At 42.3% G+C, this 21,267-nt stretch overlaps 3 protein-coding genes across 3 annotated transcripts; 2 read left to right on the top strand and 1 right to left on the bottom strand.

Annotated features, from left to right (window-relative positions):
- The first annotated feature begins 4,359 nt into the window (after positions 1-4,359).
- Positions 4,360-5,317, top strand: LOC140543292 (olfactory receptor class A-like protein 1). The gene has a single exon (XM_072666355.1). It carries the CDS (start codon positions 4,360-4,362, stop codon positions 5,308-5,310), a length of 951 nt encoding a protein of 316 aa, XP_072522456.1. The 3' UTR covers positions 5,311-5,317.
- Positions 5,318-6,221: 904 nt separating this feature from the next.
- Positions 6,222-10,719, top strand: LOC140543433 (transforming protein RhoA-like). Its single transcript, XM_072666557.1, has 5 exons — positions 6,222-6,310; positions 7,229-7,386; positions 9,195-9,315; positions 9,444-9,574; positions 9,949-10,719. The coding sequence occupies exons 2-5, from the start codon at positions 7,231-7,233 to the stop codon at positions 10,120-10,122; spliced, it is 582 nt and encodes a 193-aa protein (XP_072522658.1). The 5' UTR covers positions 6,222-6,310; positions 7,229-7,230; the 3' UTR covers positions 10,123-10,719.
- Positions 10,720-10,799: 80 nt separating this feature from the next.
- Positions 10,800-20,765, bottom strand: LOC140542758 (transmembrane protein 43). The gene is made up of 12 exons (XM_072665684.1): positions 20,555-20,765; positions 19,316-19,465; positions 19,058-19,192; positions 18,300-18,394; positions 17,940-17,989; positions 17,355-17,424; positions 17,156-17,226; positions 16,903-17,024; positions 15,778-15,852; positions 15,061-15,162; positions 14,718-14,835; positions 10,800-13,646 (listed from the first exon to the last, which is right to left on the bottom strand). The coding sequence occupies exons 1-12, from the start codon at positions 20,564-20,566 to the stop codon at positions 13,444-13,446; spliced, it is 1,203 nt and encodes a 400-aa protein (XP_072521785.1). The 5' UTR covers positions 20,567-20,765; the 3' UTR covers positions 10,800-13,443.
- Between the last annotated feature and the right edge of the window lie 502 nt (positions 20,766-21,267).

Raw genomic sequence — 21,267 nt, 5'->3', positions numbered from 1 at the left:
GCGCTAACCAGGATGAACCATTTCTAACCACACACCCAGCCTACTGTCCTTGTTCATCCCTAGTCCAGATTACACACTGAGCTGCAGCGCCGCAGCACCTTCTAGTGGATAAACTGCCTGCTCCTTCTGGAACAGACCTGAACAAAGCTTACAAATGACTGTGTGTTTAAACTGTATATCATAAAATATGCATTAGTTCCAGTTATAATCCTGATCATCATTTTTCCAACTTTAATTCAATTCAACTTAGTTGTAATTGTACTAATACAGACTTGTACAGTACAACAAAACACAGACAGGGCACAGACTAAGTCTCTGGTGCAGAATTGGTAAGACATGACACAGTAGTGCAAGGACAGTGGACAAAACATTGTCCACTGTCAGGCAGTGACAGTGTGCATAGACAATAACAACAAAGACAATAAATATGATCAACAAAAATAAACAAATACAAATATGTGCAGTAAATGGAATAAATGCTAAGCTACATTTATATATACTTCTAAATTGTTCTGCAAACTGCCAATAAAATGTTGAAGTGTAAAAACACTATAACGGCAATGACAATACAAGTAACATTAAATAATTAAATTAAATATTTTGCCATATTTTGATATTTGCACTGTGCGTAACTTCTACACAAATCAGGCCGAAAAGCTAGGCTGACCAGGTTGAGGGTCACTAGCAACAATAACTATGCCATCGAGAGTGTATTCAGTCATATATATATATATATATATATATATATATATATATATATATATATATATATATATATATGTATATTTATATATATATATATATATAGAGAGAGAGAGAGAGAGAGAGAGAGAGGAGGGGGCAAGAGGTCACAGGATACGAGCGCTAGCAAGCAAAAAAAAAAAATTTCACTATAAATACACTTAATATTAGTACTGTCAGCCTACCATGAAAATAACATTATCTATGAGATCAACCCCTGAACTCAATTCATGTGTATAGCTTTGTCAAGAGCAAATAATCTAAAAAAAGGAAACGCAGCTAAGCTTTCTGCATGTTTTTAGCATTAGCATTAGCCAGCCCACTGTGAGAAAAGTGAACAACAAGTGATGTTTGTGGCACTTTAGCCCATCAGTGCACTAATCCCATCACTGATGATCTAATTACTGTGTTCACACTGTACTGTCCCTCGTCTGGGTTTAGCTAACGAGTCCCTGGAGCGCACAAGGTTTGCTCCGACACTGTAGCGCTAAAGCAGCGTCTGTTTATCAGATGGAGCTCTGGAAGGCTCAGGCGTAGCCAGCGCAAAGTCTAGTATCTAGCTAACGTAGTGACGTCCGATCCAAACACTCATGCTTAAGTGCATTCAAGTTGTTTCTAAGGCAAATAAAATGCTGGATTTATGTGTGTGTGTGTGTGTGTGTGTAACTTTCGAGTCACAGCGGTTCCTGTTGAACATATTTTATTAGTGTAAAACTTTTATCTTGTTCATTTCACCCTATTAGATGTTTTCCCTTCTATTGCTTTTAAAAATGGATTCATTTCTAGTCAGTCTAATCGTCTGGATGGGATGGAAGGAATATGGCGGATGTATAATTCTGCCTAGAGCAGGCCGAAAAAGATCAGTGAGGTAAGCCGCCTCATGAGACACCTATGACTACTCCGAAGGAGTTAAATTGATGCTGCCGCCACCATGCTTCACTGTGGCGGTGTTGTGGTTGTGGTGATGTGCAGTGTTAGGTGTCCTCCAAAAAAAAAAAAAAAAAGTCTGGTGGCCAAAAAGCTTAGTTTTGGTCTCATTAGAACAAAGATCCTTCCTCCAGTTTACCCTGGAGTGTCCCACATGCCGCTGGGTGAACCGCTCTCCTATAAAGCTTTGACTGGTGAAGAACCCTGCCAGCTGTTGTTGTATGCAGAGTCTCTCCCGTCTTAGCTGCTTCAGAGTAGTCAAAGGTGACTTGCCTCCATCTGGGCTCCATCACTAGACTCACTAGTCTGCTCTAGGCTTTGTGGTTGGTGTGGCGCAACAGATAAGACCACAACCGGCCAATGAGCTACCACACCATGTTGGAGACTGGGGTTCGATTCCTGGGTGGCTATGTTGCACTACACCAATAAGAGTCCTTGGGCAAGACTCCTAACACTCCATTGGTCCTTCTCTGTAACATGAGTAACCATGTTAGTCGCTCTGGATAAGAGTATTAGCTAAATGCCATAAATGTAAATGTGCCATATTCATTCCAAGTTAACTTCAGGGGATGTTCAGTGACTTGAAAGATTTTTTGTATGCATCCCCCAATTTATACTCTTCACACTCTGAGTTGTGGGGAGTGTTATTTTGTCTTCATGGTGTTTTTGTAGCCAGGAATACTGATTAAGCAGTGACTGGACCTTTCAGACAGACGTCTTTACACTACAGTCACTCGAGACACATTCACTGCACTCAGGTCATCTCCATTTCACTAGCTGTGGACTGCTAGCACCAATTGCCTGGACCTCTGTTCAATTACGATAGTCGCTTTAAAGGGGGCGAATATTTATGCCAGCACTTCTTTATACATTATATATGTTTATTTCATTAACATTACTGAGAGAGTTTTCACTTCTGTTTTTTTTTTGCCAAATAAAAAGCAAAAACATTTTTATTATTATTAAGTTGTTATTTATATTGACCATGATTCCGTTATATGAGCATATGAGATATGATATCAAAGCTATAAAAGGGGGAAAAATCAGGGGGTGACTTATATACGTTTATAGGCACTGTAGAATAATAATGTAATATTTTAGAATGTGTCTGAACTGCAAAAATGCAATCAGGCAGTAAAATGTAATGTCTGAACTGAATGCGCACATTAGATATCATTAGACCTAATAATGACATTAGATATGATTAGAATATGATCATCCCTGTTCACCCAGTTTTATGTATAAAGCCTGTTGTATGTAAGCTTCTGCCTCAGATCAAATTGCACCCCTGCCTTCAACTACAAGCCCATGGCCATTAGGTAACCTATATTTTAAAGTGTGTAAGACTCTTGGTTCCAGTGTCTCACAGGGGTCCGCTGGGGAAAGGCTGGGGATGTTTATGATGCTTAAAAACTCAAATGATGAAACTCTGAAGTAGAACATGAGCGTGTGCTGACTTGTCTACATAATGATGTGTTTTCATTTGAGGTTAGAAATGTACCTGAGGGAAATCAGCTCGGTGCTTGGACCCCTGAGTGCACAGGGTGGACTAATTAACATGTCAGTGTACACTGGGGGGACGGCGTTAAAAATTAAACAATTTACACAACACTACTGAAAATAGCTTTGAGGCTAGACGCACAAAAGGCCAATTCCAAAACTTCTGTTACTGGGCCGAGGCCGTTCCCAAGTTGGGAAACTTAGGAAAATGACCAGATTTAAAGATACTGAGAGTAAAAGGTGATCAAATGAAGAAGGAAAAGCATTACGTTGGATACAATGAGAGAATTCATTTATAATGTTAAAGGAAATTTATAGGTTTTAGTGTGTTATTTAATGCTTTTGTGTAAAAACATATTTTGAATATGTATATGCAAAGTATAATGTACTGTATAGCTGTATAACATAACATAAATATAAATGAATATGAATATGAATAAAAAAGGTTAAAATAACTAATTTAAAATAACTAACAATTATTTCCATGCCTGCTTTACTCAGCACTACATGAGAGTTCCTCATTCCCTAGACTTCTTAAAACAATGAATCAACAACAGCTTTGTTGTTTTCCCAGCAAATCAGTAATTGAAAAGGTGAGCAGGTGTGTGTGGACTCCGTTTCCATGATTACTTTAAACGTTCTGGTGTTTTTTCCAGTTTGTGTAGGTCTCTAAGAAGCCCCCAGCGGAACGGCAGATGCTATAAATTCAGAAAACTTTTACTTCCCGCTTACAGTGTTGCCTACGAATGCGAGAAGGCCGAAGCTACGAGAGGTTACAGGTACGTCACTGGATATTATTGCTTTTAAAGATGTTAAAACCAGGAGAATTGTATTGCGTTAGCATTCTTTACATTAGCCATGCCATTTAAACTTATTTTACTTTATTTATACTACACTAAAAACAACATAGCTAATGTAGCCTAGCATTGGGATAGTAGTAATATTTGCATGACCTAATATGGTAATATCAGGATATTAGGATATAGTGTAGTGATATAATATTACTATGCCAAAAATGGCATTATTTATTTCAGATAAATACACAAAATGTCACTTTTCATTGCTCAATTTCCACCAACCATCCAATTTACTTATATATATAATTATAATTATAATTATCATTAACTGTACAATGAATTATGCTCCTTTATATGTAACTCCTTTGCTACCACAACCCGCAGACTTGCCTCCATGGACCTCTGCATCACTATCAAAGGTGTCTCCTTCCTCCTGCAGACAGGGCTGGGCATCATGGGTAACATGCTGGTGTTGGCAGCCTACGGCAACATCGCCTTGGTGGAGCCCCGGCTGCAGCCTGTGGACCAAATCATGGCCCATTTAGCCTTTGCTAACCTCATGCTGCTGCTAACGCGTGGCGTCCCTCAGACCATGACGGTCTTTGGCCTGCGCCACCTACTGGACGATGCCGGCTGCAAGGTGGTCATCTATACGTACCGAATTACCCGGGCGCTCTCCGTCTGCTTTACCTGCATGCTAAGTGTCTTCCAGGCCCTGACCATTGCCCCTATGACCGGCCCGAAGCTGGCAAAGCTAAAGGCCAGGCTGCCCCAGCTAGTCGTGCCCACCTTCATAGGCCTATGGCTGCTCAACATGGCAGTCTGCATTGCTGCTCCGTTCTTCTCCGTCGCCCCTCGCAACGGGACCGTCCCAGCATTCACCCTCAACCTGGGCTTCTGTCACGTTGACTTCCGGGACAATCTGTCCTACGTTATCAACGGTGCGGCCGTCTCGGTCCGAGATTTCGCCTTCGTAGGCCTCATGCTAGGCTCCAGCGGATACATCCTGGTCCTTTTGCACAAGCACAGCAGGCAGGTGAGGGCCATCCGCCGCTCTCAGGGAAGCTCAATGGAAATGCGGGCGGCTAAGACTGTGGTCATGCTGGTGGTCCTGTATGCCGTGTTTTTCGGCATCGACAACGTGATCTGGATCTACATGCTGACCGTGGCGCAGGTGCCGGCTGTGGTGGCGGATATGAGGGTGTTCTTCTCGTCCTGCTACGCCACCCTCAGCCCGTTCCTCATGATCAGCTCCAACAAGAAGCTGAAGGAGAGGATGGTGTGCGCGGCAGGTGAACACAAGCAGGAGTTATCAGAGGACACTGGCAAAACGAATATTAAATAAAAAATGACAGTGACAGTTTATTACAATGATGTTGGTCTGAAATATGTATGCATGCTTGGAATATCACCTGTATAGCACTGTATAACAATACAATCCAAATAAACATAACATTACTGATCACTTCATCATTAAAGTTGATATATTGCTTACAAAAACTGGCTGCTGACTTCTGTGGCACTGTATGGATTTATTCAATTGCACCAGCAGCTCAGCTGATTTACTGTGATAAAGAACTGACTGGATAAGTGTTGGATGGTAACTGGGAACTCTGGTCTTCCTCCAGGAGAATACTGGACATAGTAAAGTGTGTTCATTTGTATTTATTGTAATATCGTTGTTTTGCTCTGATGAACACACTCACAGGTCATTTTAGACTTAGTACGTTACGTCACTGATTCTGGATGACATTACTATAATTTCCTTACTTTTGTACTTTATGACAAGCCTCTATATTTAATGTTTTACAATGTGCAATTCTCATGCTTTTGAGAGTATTTTCAGTTGCTAATACGTTGTCTATTAGTGGGGACTTTTATCTTAGTTCCATTTAAGTCATTAGCATTAGCTCCTAATCCATTTTCTGGGTTTGAGTCCTTTCTGTTAAATATAATATCTTTTATTTAATGTGAACTGACCGATAACTGTAGCAACAGAAAGAAGATTTTAGGAAAATAATACCTAAATATTGTGTTTATTTAAATGTGTGTTGTTGTTTTGTTGAATTTATTTTACTAATATTTTATTCGTTCATTTAAGTTTTCTTATTTAAGATAATCTTATTTAGACACTTATTTACTCTAACGAGACACTATTTACCTCAATTCTCAAGCCGTAAAATAAAAAGTAAAACTATGAAACGACTGAACTGGATGACTTTTATTTTAAAGGATGGTCTAAATGGCGGACATTTTGTTCGGGTACACGGTTTGCCGATAACAGCGAGCTTAGCCTCAGGGTGGGAGACCGGAAAAAAAAAAGTCGCTAAGCCTCAAACACAAAGGTAAAACTCGGATTTCTCTCACTTATTCATCGCTTTAAGATGTTATTGCACATGTTTACCCTTCCGTGTCTGCGCAGAGGTTCACAAACGGGAGTTTTATCCGCGGAAAGTGGATCATTTTCGGTCTTCAAAACAGACTTCCGCTTATCGAGCTCGAGAAGTAGCTGGATAATGCTAAGCTAATTTAGCCGATCTAAATAACTCGTCCGGGGTGTCGTTTACTTTCACAACCCAGAACGGTAACCTGTCAGCTTTCTGCTTCTTCTTATAGTTTATTAATACCCTAGACAGCGGAATACAGCTGTGTCGTTGTATAAGATGTGCTATTTTGAGGGTTTTCCGTTAATGGTGCTGTTGATACATGGATCCCAGCTAATAAGCGCCAATTCTTGTTATTATTAAGTTGGCCGGTTTGCTGCCTGGCTGGGTTTATTCCTTATGAATCACAGATATTCTTCTTTATTAGTGGAGATATTGCTGCTACTGTTCTCCTGTGTTGTGGCTGCTGGTCACCAAGCTGTAGATCCAGGCCTGTGGACTGAGTGCTTGGGTTTGGTCTGTCATTTAACTGGCTTCATAAACTAAGGCACTAGCTAACTAACTTGCACGACTTGATGCAGTCTGGATCAGCCTAATCTGAACAGCTGGTTGTCACACATGTGTCTAAAACCTGCTGCTCACTATTTAACAAATGCCCAGCAGTCCTACAGTCCCCTGCTTGTTTTGTACCTGTGAAAGAAGCCACACCTTGACTTTCCTTGTGCAATTAGACCTACTGGTTTAGATTAGACTAACGGTGAGTAAAACGACACGTGTGTGTGTGTGTGTGTGTGTGTGTGTGTGTTTATTTAAGAGAGATGTTCTGATCGTGTCTTTGACTTGGTCTTAACCAGCTTGGGTGTGTTCCTGTCACTTCAGAAATGGCAGCAATCCGTAAGAAGCTGGTGATCGTTGGAGATGGGGCTTGCGGAAAGACCTGCCTTCTCATCGTCTTCAGCAAAGACCAGTTCCCTGAAGTTTATGTGCCTACAGTGTTTGAAAACTACGTGGCCGACATTGAGGTGGATGGCAAACAGGTAAAGTGGGAGAGATTTGGGTCATTCCAGGTCTAGTGCTGCCATCTCACGCCCGTAAAGAGGAACGCATGGGCAGTATGAAGGATCAGGGCCTAAACAGTTCAGAACTCACTATGTTTTTTCCTTACCTAAAGGACCTGTATTATGGAGTGCCTTCTCTTTTATAATAATGTCACATTTGTATATGTAAAACGTGCTGAATTTTCACTCCAGTCCACACGTTTGGTTTATGCGATGTCACAGAAACAAAAGCTCTAATGTAGGAGCCCTTATTTAGCCTACAACAGTTTAGCCCCGCCCCTTTCATGGCGAAGTAATAAGGAGTGTTGGGAGTGAGGCTCATTTACATGTCAGTCTACAAGGCACAAGTCATGAAAAGTAGACAGCTTAATATGAATGGATATTAAAACAATTCTGAAACAAATATCATACGTGTCGATAATTAGAAAATATCAAATAAATGTAGGGTGCATGCAAAATAACTTTATTTTAGTGTGGGGACTGTGCTATGCTTTGGTTTTAGTGTGTGAGTGTGTGTGTGAGTATTAGCCTCTTCCCTCACTTCCTCCTAAGAAAGATAGCCGGTTCACCTGCAGGCAGAACAAGACGTGGTAGAGGTGTATTTCCCCACATAGTTTTGTCTGCAGCAGAAAATAGACACACGTCTGGGAGAGGAAGTAGGGACGACCTGGTCTGATCCAGTGGATCAGGATCGGGCCCATTCCTGGTCTTACTTATTTATTTTTTGCTGTTTTGCATTGAAACTATCATGACAATGCTGTGTTCTACCTGTGAGAGAACCACACTCCTTTCTTTGGTTCTAAGACAGATCTGAACAGCGAGTTCAGAAGCAAGAGGAGGAGGCCTAGGCACACACGCTATTGAAAAGCGCATCATAGCTAATTCAGGTTTGGCCAGGGCTCACTTGCAAAAGAGATTTGTAATCTGTGTGACCCTGCTTGAATACAAGTTAGATAGATAAATAAATAAATACATTACCACACTATGAAGCCTGCAGTGTTGAGCTACTGTACAGTGGAACATGAAAACTTGACCCAATATACATCATTTTTGGGCTTTGACTGTCCATAGCATCGTGCTGTCAGTTCATATCATTTTTACAGACAGCATTGTGCTATTCTGCTGTTACCGGTATCCATTTTTTCCCCTCTCAAACGTACCCTAGACAGTTTTTGTTTATACCGTGAGTTCATACCTAAAGAAAAAAGGAGAAAAAAAACATTTGATCTGATCTTGTGTGGTGGCGTTATGAGTTGTCTTCTAATGCGAACTCTCCATTCCACCTTAAATAGTGCCGCAGTTATGTAGTGTACATTTCAACAGCGGAACGTAAATGCTGCATTATTTAAGGTGGAGAGGACCGTTTCAGCTTAGCTTAGCTTAGCTTGGAGCCTAGTTGTAAACGTGACGCAGCAACAGCACACGACACACAGAGCAGCAGATAATGAGTTTGTTAGTTATCGTATCGGCCAATCAGATTGCAAAAATGCTTGATTGGGACGTCCTTAGAAAAAAGCATTTTAAATGCAGTCAGCGCTCTAGAACCACACATTACGTGACGTTCTCATGTTCCACTGTAAAATGGTTCCACACTGCAGAATCTTTTCTTTCTGATGTATGTAATGTATGTTATGTGCCCAGAGAAGGCCAGAGAGCGTTCTGCCAGAACATTGTGGTAAAAACAAAGGAGCGGAACTGGATCAGGCTTAAATAGCCGATACCTGACCGCTAGCTGGAGAGCTACTTTTGCTTCACTGTTGGGTCATGTGGCTGTGTGATGTTGGCAGGTTGAGCTTGCCCTGTGGGATACAGCAGGCCAGGAGGACTATGATCGACTACGTCCACTCTCCTACCCCGACACTGACGTCATTCTGATGTGCTTCTCCATCGACAGCCCAGACAGTCTTGGTGAGTGTTTGACCCAACATTAGTGGTGCAGCCATCCAAGAACTGGAAAAGAGGCAGGTGCCACTTCTCAAGGACAGTTTTGAGAACTGCTTCACTGAATAACTTTCACAATTTGTTTCCACGTGCAGAGAACATTCCAGAAAAATGGACTCCTGAGGTGAAACACTTCTGTCCCAACGTCCCCATCATCCTGGTGGGCAACAAGAAGGACCTGCGTAACGACGAGCACACCCGCCGGGAACTGGCCAAGATGAAGCAGGTACGAAACCAAGGAGCCTCACAGTTGGCTGACTCAATATGGTAGCTGTATAAGTCTAAAGTTGGGCTAAGTGAGCTGTGACAGTGCAATACTCAAGATGGATAAAGAGTAGATAAATCTACTGCTAGGCAGTGTAAAATTCAACATTGACACACTATTTGGACAAAAGTATTGGGACACCTGCTCATTCATTGCTTCTTTCGAAATCAAGATATTAAAGAGAGTTTATCCTACTTTTGTTGGAGTAACTGTCAATACAGTGATTAGGCCTTGTAAGGGATGGTGGTCAGTTTGTTGCACCAAGCAAGCAATCTGACACATTCTTTAGATGTGTTTATAATTAGTTACAGAATGGGTTCTCTTTTTCATTACAGGAACCGGTGAAACCAGAGGAAGGCAGAGACATGGCCAACCGAATCTACGCTTTCGGATACATGGAGTGCTCCGCCAAGACGAAGGATGGCGTGAGGGAGGTGTTCGAAATGGCCACCAGGGCGGCACTGCAGGCCAGAAAGGGCAAGAAGGGCAGTAAATGCCTCCTACTGTAAACGGACAGGACTCCTGTGCGGCGGGGAGGATGGGGAGGTGGAACTGCCCCTCCCCTCGGGTTCCTCAGCCTAAAATGACTGTGCTCAACCATAAACCGCTTTTTATTTTATGTCTTTTAAAACGAAACCAGTACAACTAGTTATGGAAGTTTTTTTTTTGTCAGTATTTAAAGAGGCAGATAAGGAGCAATGCTGTTTATTGTACCTTTATATACATACCGATTGAATTTGCCATATTAACTCCTGCCGAGCCAATGGTAAAATGGGTCTGCCAGTTGACGTTCGAGTCGTGTCTGCTTAACCGAGCTACTTGTATTGGTGCATTTTGTCATTTCACTGTGACCAATAGCCCATGCAGTTATTTCGGATTACAAATATGCAATGAAGATGAAAAAGATGATCAGGACCAATGTGCAATACAGAAAATACACGTTTGTGTGTTTTCTGGAATGCATACACTTGGACAAGACTTGAAACTCTTCTTCTTTGTTTCCTTTGGGTTTTTTTCTTTCTTTCTTTTTCTTTTCTTTTCTGTTTCTTTCAAAACAAACAGAACCTAATTTGGTATCTTTGTGTATTAAAAAAACTTTTTACGAAGCTTGTGGCTGTTTGGATTCACTCTCAAACTGCTTTTTAAAGATACTGATCAGGAAATAATTTGGTACGTGTCATTACGCTGTGAGAAAAACTTTGGCTTTTATTTCTTTAAGAAGGAAAAAAAAAAAAAAAAACATTGAACAACATTTAGCATTTTACACTTACTGACCCCAAAAACACTTAGAACAAAGCACCATTAAAGAACCATGTATTTTCTTGTTGACTATAGTAGACATTAAAAGGGAATTCCACTAGACTTTCTGCATAATTAAACAAAACGTGTGAACAAAGTCACTCAGGGCGGGTTTAGCGTGAAACGCCCCATTCTAGAGAAACATACCCAGTCAGAACTGTTCTACCAGAGTTCAGAGAGGATTTTTTTTTTTTTAAGATTACCACACATTATTTAAGTGGTGGAGGAACACATGCTGCAGGATGCTGTGCAGTAAGCAAATAGTCCCTGTTCATAAAACGACCATATTTGTGTTGTCATGGCGTCAGACGCCAGGTTCCACTCACCACCGCTGTAAAGAATTTTGTGTTGGGAAGTTTTTCACCCCAAATTCCACACTAAACTGCTTCATCTCAAACACTGAATCATGCAGAACATTTTGTAACGTTTGTGGAGTTCCCCTTTAACAGCTTTTAACTTAACCCTTTAACTTAAAACACCTAATGAACTGAACTGAAGGTAAAAATGAGGAGCTGTGGGCCGTTTATAGACAAATACAAACCCAAATCTGCAGCAACAAACAATAACAAGCGACACATTTCAGTACACACACACCCCTCCACGGCTAACCGCCTCAGGTTGTGAATGGAAACATCCACCACGCCCACGCGACAGATGCCATGGTCTGATGCATATGTGTGTGTATATATATATATATATATATATATATATATATATATATATAAAAATAAAAAAAAGAGACATTGCATACATTTGCATTGCATCTGCACTTCTGATGAACTTGCTAAAGCGATCTTTGTGCCTCACTGCCTTACAAGAGCCACGTTTAGTTCCCTGAAGAACCGTTCAGTGGACAGTTCTTCAGAGAGCTGAGGTGCGAGTGCTAACATGGTCTTTAAAGAATCAGTGGTTCTTCAATGGCACAACTATACATACTGCAGTCAAATCTTTGGACAATCTAACTCACAATCTAACACCTGGAGTTATTAAAGGCACTTTTTACTAATGTATTTATTCTATTATTTCATTGGATTATTATTCAGTGGCCCTTCTTTTGTACCACCCAACACTGGGCACATATGCTGTGTGCACACAGCTTTATGTTCAGCTATCTATCTATACTGATAACGTATGCACAAATGTGTGCATCCTGTTCAAATGTCATGCATTGATGTGCTAATTGTAAATGAAGAAATATTCCTCAGTTAGTTAATTAGGGATGTAACGGTACACGTTTCGGGGCACGGAGAACACACGGTACAAGTTATTATGGTAAATATGGTAATTTTACAAGCGTGCCTGCCACCCGGAAACCGTCAGCTGCAAGCCCCTGGATGGTATTGTGAGAGCTGTAATGGTTTAGGAGTACTGCTGTACTGACTGTACTGACTGCCCCCCCTTGTCTCTGTTGCCTTTACTCTTTATCCCTCACTGTTGTTCACAGTTGTGGCTTTAAAACTACTTTTAACATCTTATTTCAACTCCTGAAATCATGGCGCATTGGATGAGGAAGATGTGTTGGAGTTGTAGGGAGTGTGTGTGTGTGTGTGTGTGTGTGAACACAGTTAACATGCTAGCTAGCTAATGTTTACACTTTACTGCTTAATTAACACACTACAGGCTGTATTAGCTAACTATCTCAGGGTGACTATACAGCTCTAGATAGAACAAACACGGTTGCACGGTTGTGTATTCAATAAACCCCTAGTCCTAATCTTCATTTTCTGGCAGAAATTGAGGTTATATATGTTCACATGCAGTATGTAATTAAAATCTTATTTATGCTCACCTCAACAATACATGTCATTTGACCAGGGTGCCCAAACTTTTGAACATTAATGTAACAATTTCATTCTAAGTATATAATGCATAAGAATACGCACACACCACATGTCCAAAAGTATCCAGACGGCCCTTCTAATGAGTGAGTTTGGCTTTGAGGACCCACTGGTGACCCAGGCGTCTCCATAAAAAAAAAAAAAATGTAAAAAAATGCACTGACCAATAGAACAGGCCACTCTGGAACAGCCGTGACCACATGAGCCTAAGGTCACCGTGATCCAATTTCTTTGGGATGAGTTGGAGTGCCAGAATTTTTCACCCAACATCAGTACGCTGACCTTACTGATGCTCTCGCGCTTAAGGGGCTGTATCCAATCAAATCCTCATGTAGTATTTAATATGAAGCTTTGCCAGAAGAGCAGAGGCTGTTACTGTTGCAAAGGAGGACAAACTCTCTATGAATAGCCTAATTTCCAAAGAACCGCTGGAGGAACAGCATTCCACATACTTTTGGACATGTAGTGTGTATGTAATAATGCATGCATTCCAGCGCAGAGCTGAAATTGTGCAAGAGTGATAAAGGTACCTGGGGGCCAAACCACTTAAGTAGCCAGATAACTTAAACCTAAACTCAAGCCTGTCCAATCAGAGAAGACCTAAAGGACTCTTCCAGTCGGATCATCTTTACATACACAAGCTCAAGCTGTCCAGCTAAACTTTCATGGGAAGGCCCCACGAGTCTTTAGGGGTCATTGGTGTTTTTTGTTTACTGCTCGTGAGCGTGCGATGAGGATGGGGACGAAGGCAAGTGCTGCTATTAGCCCGGCCAGCAGGGGTCGGTAAAACAGCCAGCCTACAGCGATGGTGAGGAGGGAGAGACAGCAGGACACACACAGAGCGAACACCTTCAACCCCACGGACACCAGCTCCCTCAGCACAGGAACCCAGTCCACTGCAGACACAAACACAGCAGTGTGGATACATTTACTTACACACACACACACACACACAAATATCCCATTATAATAAAGTTATTAAATAAAATACTTAAAAAGCATATTGTCTAGTATATTATACCAGAATACTATGACCACCCCTGGTCTGGAATGATCTCGGCCCATCAGATCAGCTCCACTGTGTAGTTCTATAATCCCAGACTGTTTCTCTGCATACTGTAACCTCCTTTCTCCCTGTTTTTCAATGGTCAGGACCTCATAGAACTGACCACCACAGAGCAGGTACTATTTGGGTGGTTGGTCATTCTCAGCTCTGCAGTGACACTTGCGTGTCAGTGGATCACACACAGCAGTGCTGCTGGAGTTTTTAAACACCTCAGCATCACTGCTGGACTAAGAACTGTCCACCAATCAGAAATATCCAGCCAACAGCGTCCTGTGGGCAGCATCCTGTGACCACTGATGAAGAACTAGAGGATGACCAACACAAATACAACAGATACAGAGCTTTTGTCTCTGACTTTAAATCTACAAGGTGGACCCACTAGGTGGGGTGTCTAATAGAGTTGACGGTGAGTGGAAACATTATTTAAAAACCCCAGCAGCACTGCTGTGTCTGATCCACTCATACCAGCTCTCCACCACCATGTCAATTTCACTGCAGAGCTGAAAATGACCCCCACCCAAATACGATGGAGGAGAAGATGGAAGGAGGACTGCCCTACCCACCCAGAGAAAAGAGGACAGTTATGCTCTCTGCAAGCCCTAATTACGTATGGCTGTGGCATCACCGCGGACAGAACTGGCTACTTCCTGATGACAGCTGGTATTTGTGTATATAAAAGAGGTGTATATTCTTCCTCCCTCTCTCCTGCACTTTTTCTCTCTCTCCATGTGTCTCTCGCTCGCTCTCACATCATTATATTCTACATACGCATTCAAAGTGCCAGTTGAGCCTGAGCTCAAGTCAGGTCTTAAGCTTAAAGAGTACAGGTCAGGTTTGGGCTTCATTTTCATGCCCCTGCAGATCTCTAATGTAAACATGAGTATGAGTGTGTGTGTTTTACCAAGTGTGTAGATGATGCGTGTGGTCAAACTGATGCCAAGGAACATGAGCAACCATCCGCCAACCCTCAGAGCCCATGTCTTCATAACATTCAGTTGATGCTCTTTATCAAACACCTCCTATACAAACACACACACACACACACCAAAAACATCACCAAGTCACCGAACCTAGACATCAGTAGAAGAACTAATAAATGAAGATAATATTAGGTCATATTTGGCTTCCTATCAGTAACCGTAGCTGTCAATCACTTAATCAATCAATCAATACATCAGCAAGAACATCAGATTATTCAATTATTAGAAATGATGACACACACACACACACACACACACACACACCTTAGCAGTGAGCTCCTCCAGGTAGAGTATCTCCAGAGTGTCTCCAGATCGAGTTTTGAAGGGCATCAGTCTCTCTTCCTTCTGCATGGCCACCACACTGACCTACACCACGAGCCACACGGCATACGCTCAGCATCAGTAAAACCAGTACTGACCACTCATGCCAATACAGCCAATCACCTTGATCAGTTCCTATGAGTGCATGCATTTATCAATATGCATACTGGATAATTTACCTCATGTCATCTGTTGTTGGCCTATTTCGTATGAGCACTGAAGCTATGAGCCTAATGTAGCCAACTAGGTAATGGAACACATTAGCATGGTGCTAATATGGGCTAAACCATGATAGCATAGCTAGCTAGCATAAAAACACAGACGTAAACAAACACACCCAGCTACATTAATTTGCTTTGTAGCTCCAGTGTAAAAATCAAAAAAGCAAATTTCAGACCTCAACCATGACTGACCGGCTACACATTTCTAAATATGGACTAAAGTATGTTAGCATATCTTTACGGTAATATTTTGACTGTAAATAAATGTATGCGCTGCAATTTGTTTTTTATAACTAAACAGGCTAAAAGGTGTAGGGTACAAGTTGTCATCAGTTGTTAGCTACATCAGTCGTGTAGCTCTTCGAGCTGTAAACGGTGAGTGGAGGTGTCTATGAGGACGTGTGTTAGCAGAGTGCTGCTAGCGGTTAGCGGTACTCACTGTCTGAGCTGGTCCAGGCCAAGAGCCTTCACCACTGAGCCCAGCATAAGAGAAACTCACACGAACATCTCCAACCTACACACACACACACACACACACACACACACAGTCAAGACTACTGACAAAAACAGCTTGAGTTTGAAGGTTTAGCTGGTCTACAAGCCTGACTAACCCTGACCAGGCTAGACTACCAAGATGATCAGCACGACCAGGCTGGTTGACCACCTTGACTAGCAAGACCATGCTGGTTGACCAGCTTGATCAGGCTTGACCAAAATCAAAAGCAAGAATCACTGTGCTGGTCAGGAGCTGGTTAGCCGGCTGGATTATCTGTATAGGGTATGCTTTCGCCGAAATGATGACCATTTTCTCAAGCATGCTGACCATCAGAGAACAAAAAGATCCAAAGCTGGATTTTTCATCAGGAATTGTGTGTGTGTGTGTGTGTGTGTGTGTGTGTGTGTGTGTGTGTGTGTGTGTGTGTGTGTGAGAGAGAGAGAGAGAGAATAACTTGACTGTAAAATCTCCGAGGCTGTGTGTGTCTGCACTGCTAATGGCATAAATATGGGTGTGGGTGGTGGTGTGTATGTGTGTGTGAGACTAAGTGGGGGTGGTGGTGGGGTGTGTGTGTGTGAGACTGGGTGTGTGCATGTGCCTCAAGGCAAGCGCATTAGCTTGTGGTTAGCGTGTTAGTTCGGGGCTAGCGCATAAGCTTAGGGATAGGGTATTAGCTTGCAGTAACCAGCTTCACAGTTAGGCTAGTCGGAAACTGAAGGGCGCTCTCTGAAAGCCTTGCTGCCTGCGCCGCCTTATACTTCAGTGCCTAAGAAATCAGTGAACCTTGTTAGCATTATGCATTAGCATGTTTCCAACTAACTGAATTAGCTCTTTAAATAGCTCCAGGTTAGTGTAGTTACAGTACAGTTTACGGTCAGCATGTTAGCTTGCGGTATTTAAGGATTATCTCGCCATGGCAGAGAATGCTGGAAGAGCCTCTATTCCAGTTATAATGCGTGTGGCTGTTGGACGTATTTTATTCAGATTGAGCTATCAGACGGATTATTAACGGATTATCAGCCTGCATGTAAACGTGTGAGGGGGGAGGGGGGTAGGGGGTGTATTTGCCTCTGGTCTCCGGGGGTTGGCAGTGTGGTAGAAATGATCTTCGTAGACTGTGAGGAATGGGTCAGTAACAGGAAGCCCACCCAGATGCAGCATTTGGAAATTATTAACCTGATCGATCAGCCCTGCAGACACAGACACACACACGCACACACACATATATACATGATACACACATATATGCAATCCTGAAGAGAATCGGAACATCAAAACTTTATGGATTTGGCTGAAGGGGAAAGACGTGGTCAGTAAATACCTTTGGAGAGGAAGAAGTGTCCAACCCAAACCTCAGGGGCTACTACTGTCACACTCTCCACCGCCATCGCACTGCCAAACACACCACACTCACTATCACACTTGATTTAGAGAGTGAGTCGTGCCTGTGTGTGTGTGTGTATGTGTGTGTGTGTATGGATAAGAAGTTAAAGGGAGAGATATTAGCTAAAACTCTGCACCTGGGATTGATGTGTCCGATTTCTTGATCGAAATGTCGGCTGTTGATGAGCTCTGATTTCCACTCCGTATCTAAACAAGAGACACGACCAGATATGAAAACAAGCACATAAGGGCAACTCCACCACTTTTTCTCTTTCAGAATTGGTTAAGATGCGTCACAGGACCGAGTCACTTGGGGTGATTTGGTTAGGTTGGATTAAAAGAGTTCTAAAATTATCTTACAGCTACAGACTGAAGACCGAACACCAAACTCAGACAAAGAACCATTAAAACATTTAAATAGTTATTTGAGTTCTCCCAGTCCTAAACAGAACCACTGCCTTTATTAAAGAACCCTTGGAAAACCCCATTTTGTAAAAGTGTAGAAAAAGTAGACGGCCGAACCTCCAAAAGCCCCCTCACAGAAAGTTATTACCCCAAACGGTCATGAACGCACTGCCTGACGCCCCAGACACTGTTTCACAGAGTTTACTGAGTTCCGTTAAAACATGTTTTTAAAATTGTGCATCATTAAAATGGTGGAGGGATACATTAAAGTTGTTCTGATGGGCTGTTGAGAGAGACAGAGTTCAGGCGGAACTCACTGTATGTGTACGTCGTCTCCGTTTTGGTTTCGTCACCTTCTTTATACTCCCTGTTTATGGAGAGAAAATGCGGTGAGGTCAGATTGTATAGGAGACAACACACAGGAAACTGACGAGCATGTTAAAGCTGTACGTCAGCCCATGTTCTAGATAACAGCGATTCCTACAGTGTCAGAAAGCACATGAGTCTATTAGAGGCTTCTGAACTTGTAGCTCCTGTGTACAACTAAAGAACTGAAGCTCAGAAACCAAACATGTCCTGACTGATGGGCTACAGTTGGGCTAATAAGTGGGGACAGCTAAATGAGATTTTTGGCTTTGAAGGTCTGGTTGGAGCAGATCTCTGCTCCGTTTACCCACCTCGTTTCCTGATACTCCACCCACTGATACATCTCCACATTCCTCTTTAGCTTCACCGCCTGGACCGCCACCTTATAGTTCGGGTCATAGAGAGGCTGGAGAGAGGGACAGGAAAGGAGACAGGAGAGAAAGAAAAGAGAAGGAGAGACATAAAAGAGAGAAAGAAAGAGAGAGAGAGAGACATATGGAGAAAGCCAACGAGTCAGAAGGAGAGAGAAACATAAGAAAGAGAGTTATAGGAAGAGAGAGAGAGACATATGGAGAAAAAAGATGCATAAGGTTGGCGAGAGAGAAAGACATAAGGAGAGTGAGAGATAAGGAGAGAGAGAGAGAGAGAGAGAGAGAGATAAGGAGAGAGAGTGCCATATGCAGAAATCCAAAGAGTCAAAAAGGAGAGAGCGAGAGAGAGAGAGAGAGAGAAAGAGAGAGAGAGAGAGAGAGAGAGAGAGAAACATAAGAAAGAGAGAGAGTGACATAAGGAGTGTGTGAGAGAGAAAGATGCATAAAGTGAAAGAGTTATTAGGAGAGAGCAAGCGAGAGAGAGAGCGAGAGAGCGAGCGAGAGAGAGAGACAGAGACATGAGCAGAAAGTGACAGAGAGAGAGAGACATACAAGAAGAGAGTGAGCAAGAGAGGCATAAGGAGAGTGAGCGAGCGAGAGACAAAGAGAGAGAGAGAGAGACAGAGAGAGGTGAGGTGAGCTCCAGGAGATCTGAACAGCAGTGTGGATCAGGCGTTACACACGCAGTGCTGCGTTACCTGAGAAGTGCGTAGTGGGCTGGACAGGTGAACGAGCCGATTGTTGTTTTGGGGGTCCACGTACATGTCAGGGTGCAGAGAGAGGACCTGAGAGAGACCCTCGTCCAGAGAGGCAGCGGTACGGATGGCCCTGCCCTGTTGGAGGAGGGGTATAGCATCGTATTAGGAACGCACTCTGGGTTTGATACTCGCCCTCACTGACCGCACTAAACTAAGCGCTGAATTCTGTGTAGGTGAAGCTAAGATTTGACCTCTGACCTCATTTGTGAAGAGCACATAGAAGGAGACGAAGAACAGGCCAACTCCCACCACCATCCCGCCCATAGTTTCCCCTAGACGCTCCAGAAATCCTGGGTTGGGTCGAGTGTGTATGCGGGAGTGCTGGTCCCGGCCCTCCATCCCTGAGAACTAACAAACACACAGAATATAGCAGTTAGCATTTCACTGCATACGTCAGCGTCCAGTGAGATGTGGTGTGTCCATACATGGACAATACAGCAGTGTTTACCACACAGGCTATACTAAAGAACAAGTCTTTAGTCCCAAAGGCCATTTCCATGACATAGACCCCATCTATATATACACACACACACACACATACCAATCAGCCAAAACATTAAAACCACTGCCAGCTGACATGAGTAACATTGGTGATCTGGTTCCAATGGCATCTGTCAAGGGGTAGATATCTTAGTAGAGGAACAGCGAGTGCTTGAAACGCAAGCACCTGAGCCACTTTGACAAGAACCAAATCATGAAGGCAAGACGACTGGGTCAGAACATCTCCACTGGGGTGTTCCCAGTATGCAGTGGTCAACTGGTGTATTGATACTCAGAGGCCCCACCTCACAACTTTCAGTACTTAAAGGATCTGCTGCTAACATTAGTCTTGAGGCCAGATACCACAGGACACCCTCAGAGGTGGGGTCCATGCCTCGACAGGTCAGAGCTGTTTTGGCAGCATAAGGAGAAACTATACAATACAGGGCAGGTGGCTTTAATGTAGACAATGCAAATACACACTAATACAGTGCCACAGGATATCACAGGTATATGTTACATGAATCAGGTAAGCATATATGCAGATGTATTGCAGGATATTCATCTGCTCAGTGTGTAAATATAATAAATAATAAATATATGAGTGTATTTACAACAACATGGAGAGTTAGGTGTAGGATGGCTGTAATCTGCAAATTGCTTTATAAAACATGATGCATATAAACATAAATATAAATTTCCTGCAAATGAACAAGGGCTGCTGCACATGGGATAAGGTACTGATCTGGTCTGAAATATCTGCTATAGGTGGTGAGCAGGCTGGGTGGGGAAGATCCTACAGCAGCTGTGTGCTCCTGCAGCCAGAAACGACCATCCAACACCACTCAGACTCCTCACCAGCAGCCCAGCTTCTCCATATACTACAACTAAGAAGAACAGAGCAGAACAGTGCAGAACAGTGCAACCAGTATGAGACAGCAGTGAACTGGGACTTACTGGAACAGACATGGTCTGATCTGGAACACCCAGAGGTCCTGAAGTCTTATCGAAGAAGAGGAAGAGGAAACTTCAAACCAGCCCGATCACCTCGCTGGACTCCAGAGGCCTGACCAGTGTCAATATATAGAGCCACTTCAAACCTGCACAGTCCTGAATGTGCAGCTATAACCGGGAAGGCACCGCGAGCATGAAATAAACTTAGATCGACTTGATTTTCGACGCGTCGAATGAACGAAAGGCGCTTGGCTCGCGCTAAGCTTGCTGGGAAATGTAGTCCTGCAGCAGAGGTGGTCGCGGATGAATGAGCAGTACACACTCTGTTTAACTTTATTATATATTATTATTACTATTATTATATTATAAGATTATATATATATAATAATAATAGTAATAATAATATATAATAAAGTTAAACAGAGTGTGTATTACAAGATTATATATATATATATATATATATATATATATATATATATATATATATAATCTTATAATATAATAATAGTAATAATAATATATAATAAAGTTAAACAGAGTGTGTATTATAAGATTATATATATATATAATCTTATAATATAATAATAGTAATAATAATATATAATAAAGTTAAACAGAGTGTGTATTACAAGATTATATATATATATAATCTTATAATATAATAATAGTAATAATAATATATAATAAAGTTAAACAGAGTGTGTATTATAAGATTA

This window comes from Salminus brasiliensis, chromosome 21 (assembly GCF_030463535.1).
Source record: "Salminus brasiliensis chromosome 21, fSalBra1.hap2, whole genome shotgun sequence".
NCBI lineage: Eukaryota > Metazoa > Chordata > Actinopteri > Characiformes > Bryconidae > Salminus > Salminus brasiliensis.
Note: the sequence above shows the minus strand (reverse complement) of the source record. Positions and strands in the feature narration are given on the sequence as shown.

Coding starts and splice junctions, on each gene's coding strand:
- LOC140542758 (XM_072665684.1), bottom strand. Junction 17,025..17,155: donor ACACTTCTTCCTCTCCAAAG/GTATTTACTGAC, acceptor CTGTGTCTGCAG/GGCTGATCGATCAGGTTAAT. Junction 14,836..15,060: donor TGGAGGAGCTCACTGCTAAG/GTGTGTGTGTGT, acceptor GTGTTTGTATAG/GAGGTGTTTGATAAAGAGCA.
- LOC140543292 (XM_072666355.1), top strand. CDS start 4,360: ATGGACCTCTGCATCACTATCAAAGGTGTCTCCTTCCTCCTGCAGACA.
- LOC140543433 (XM_072666557.1), top strand. CDS start 7,231: ATGGCAGCAATCCGTAAGAAGCTGGTGATCGTTGGAGATGGGGCTTGC. Junction 9,316..9,443: donor CGACAGCCCAGACAGTCTTG/GTGAGTGTTTGA, acceptor TTCCACGTGCAG/AGAACATTCCAGAAAAATGG. Junction 9,575..9,948: donor AACTGGCCAAGATGAAGCAG/GTACGAAACCAA, acceptor TTTTCATTACAG/GAACCGGTGAAACCAGAGGA.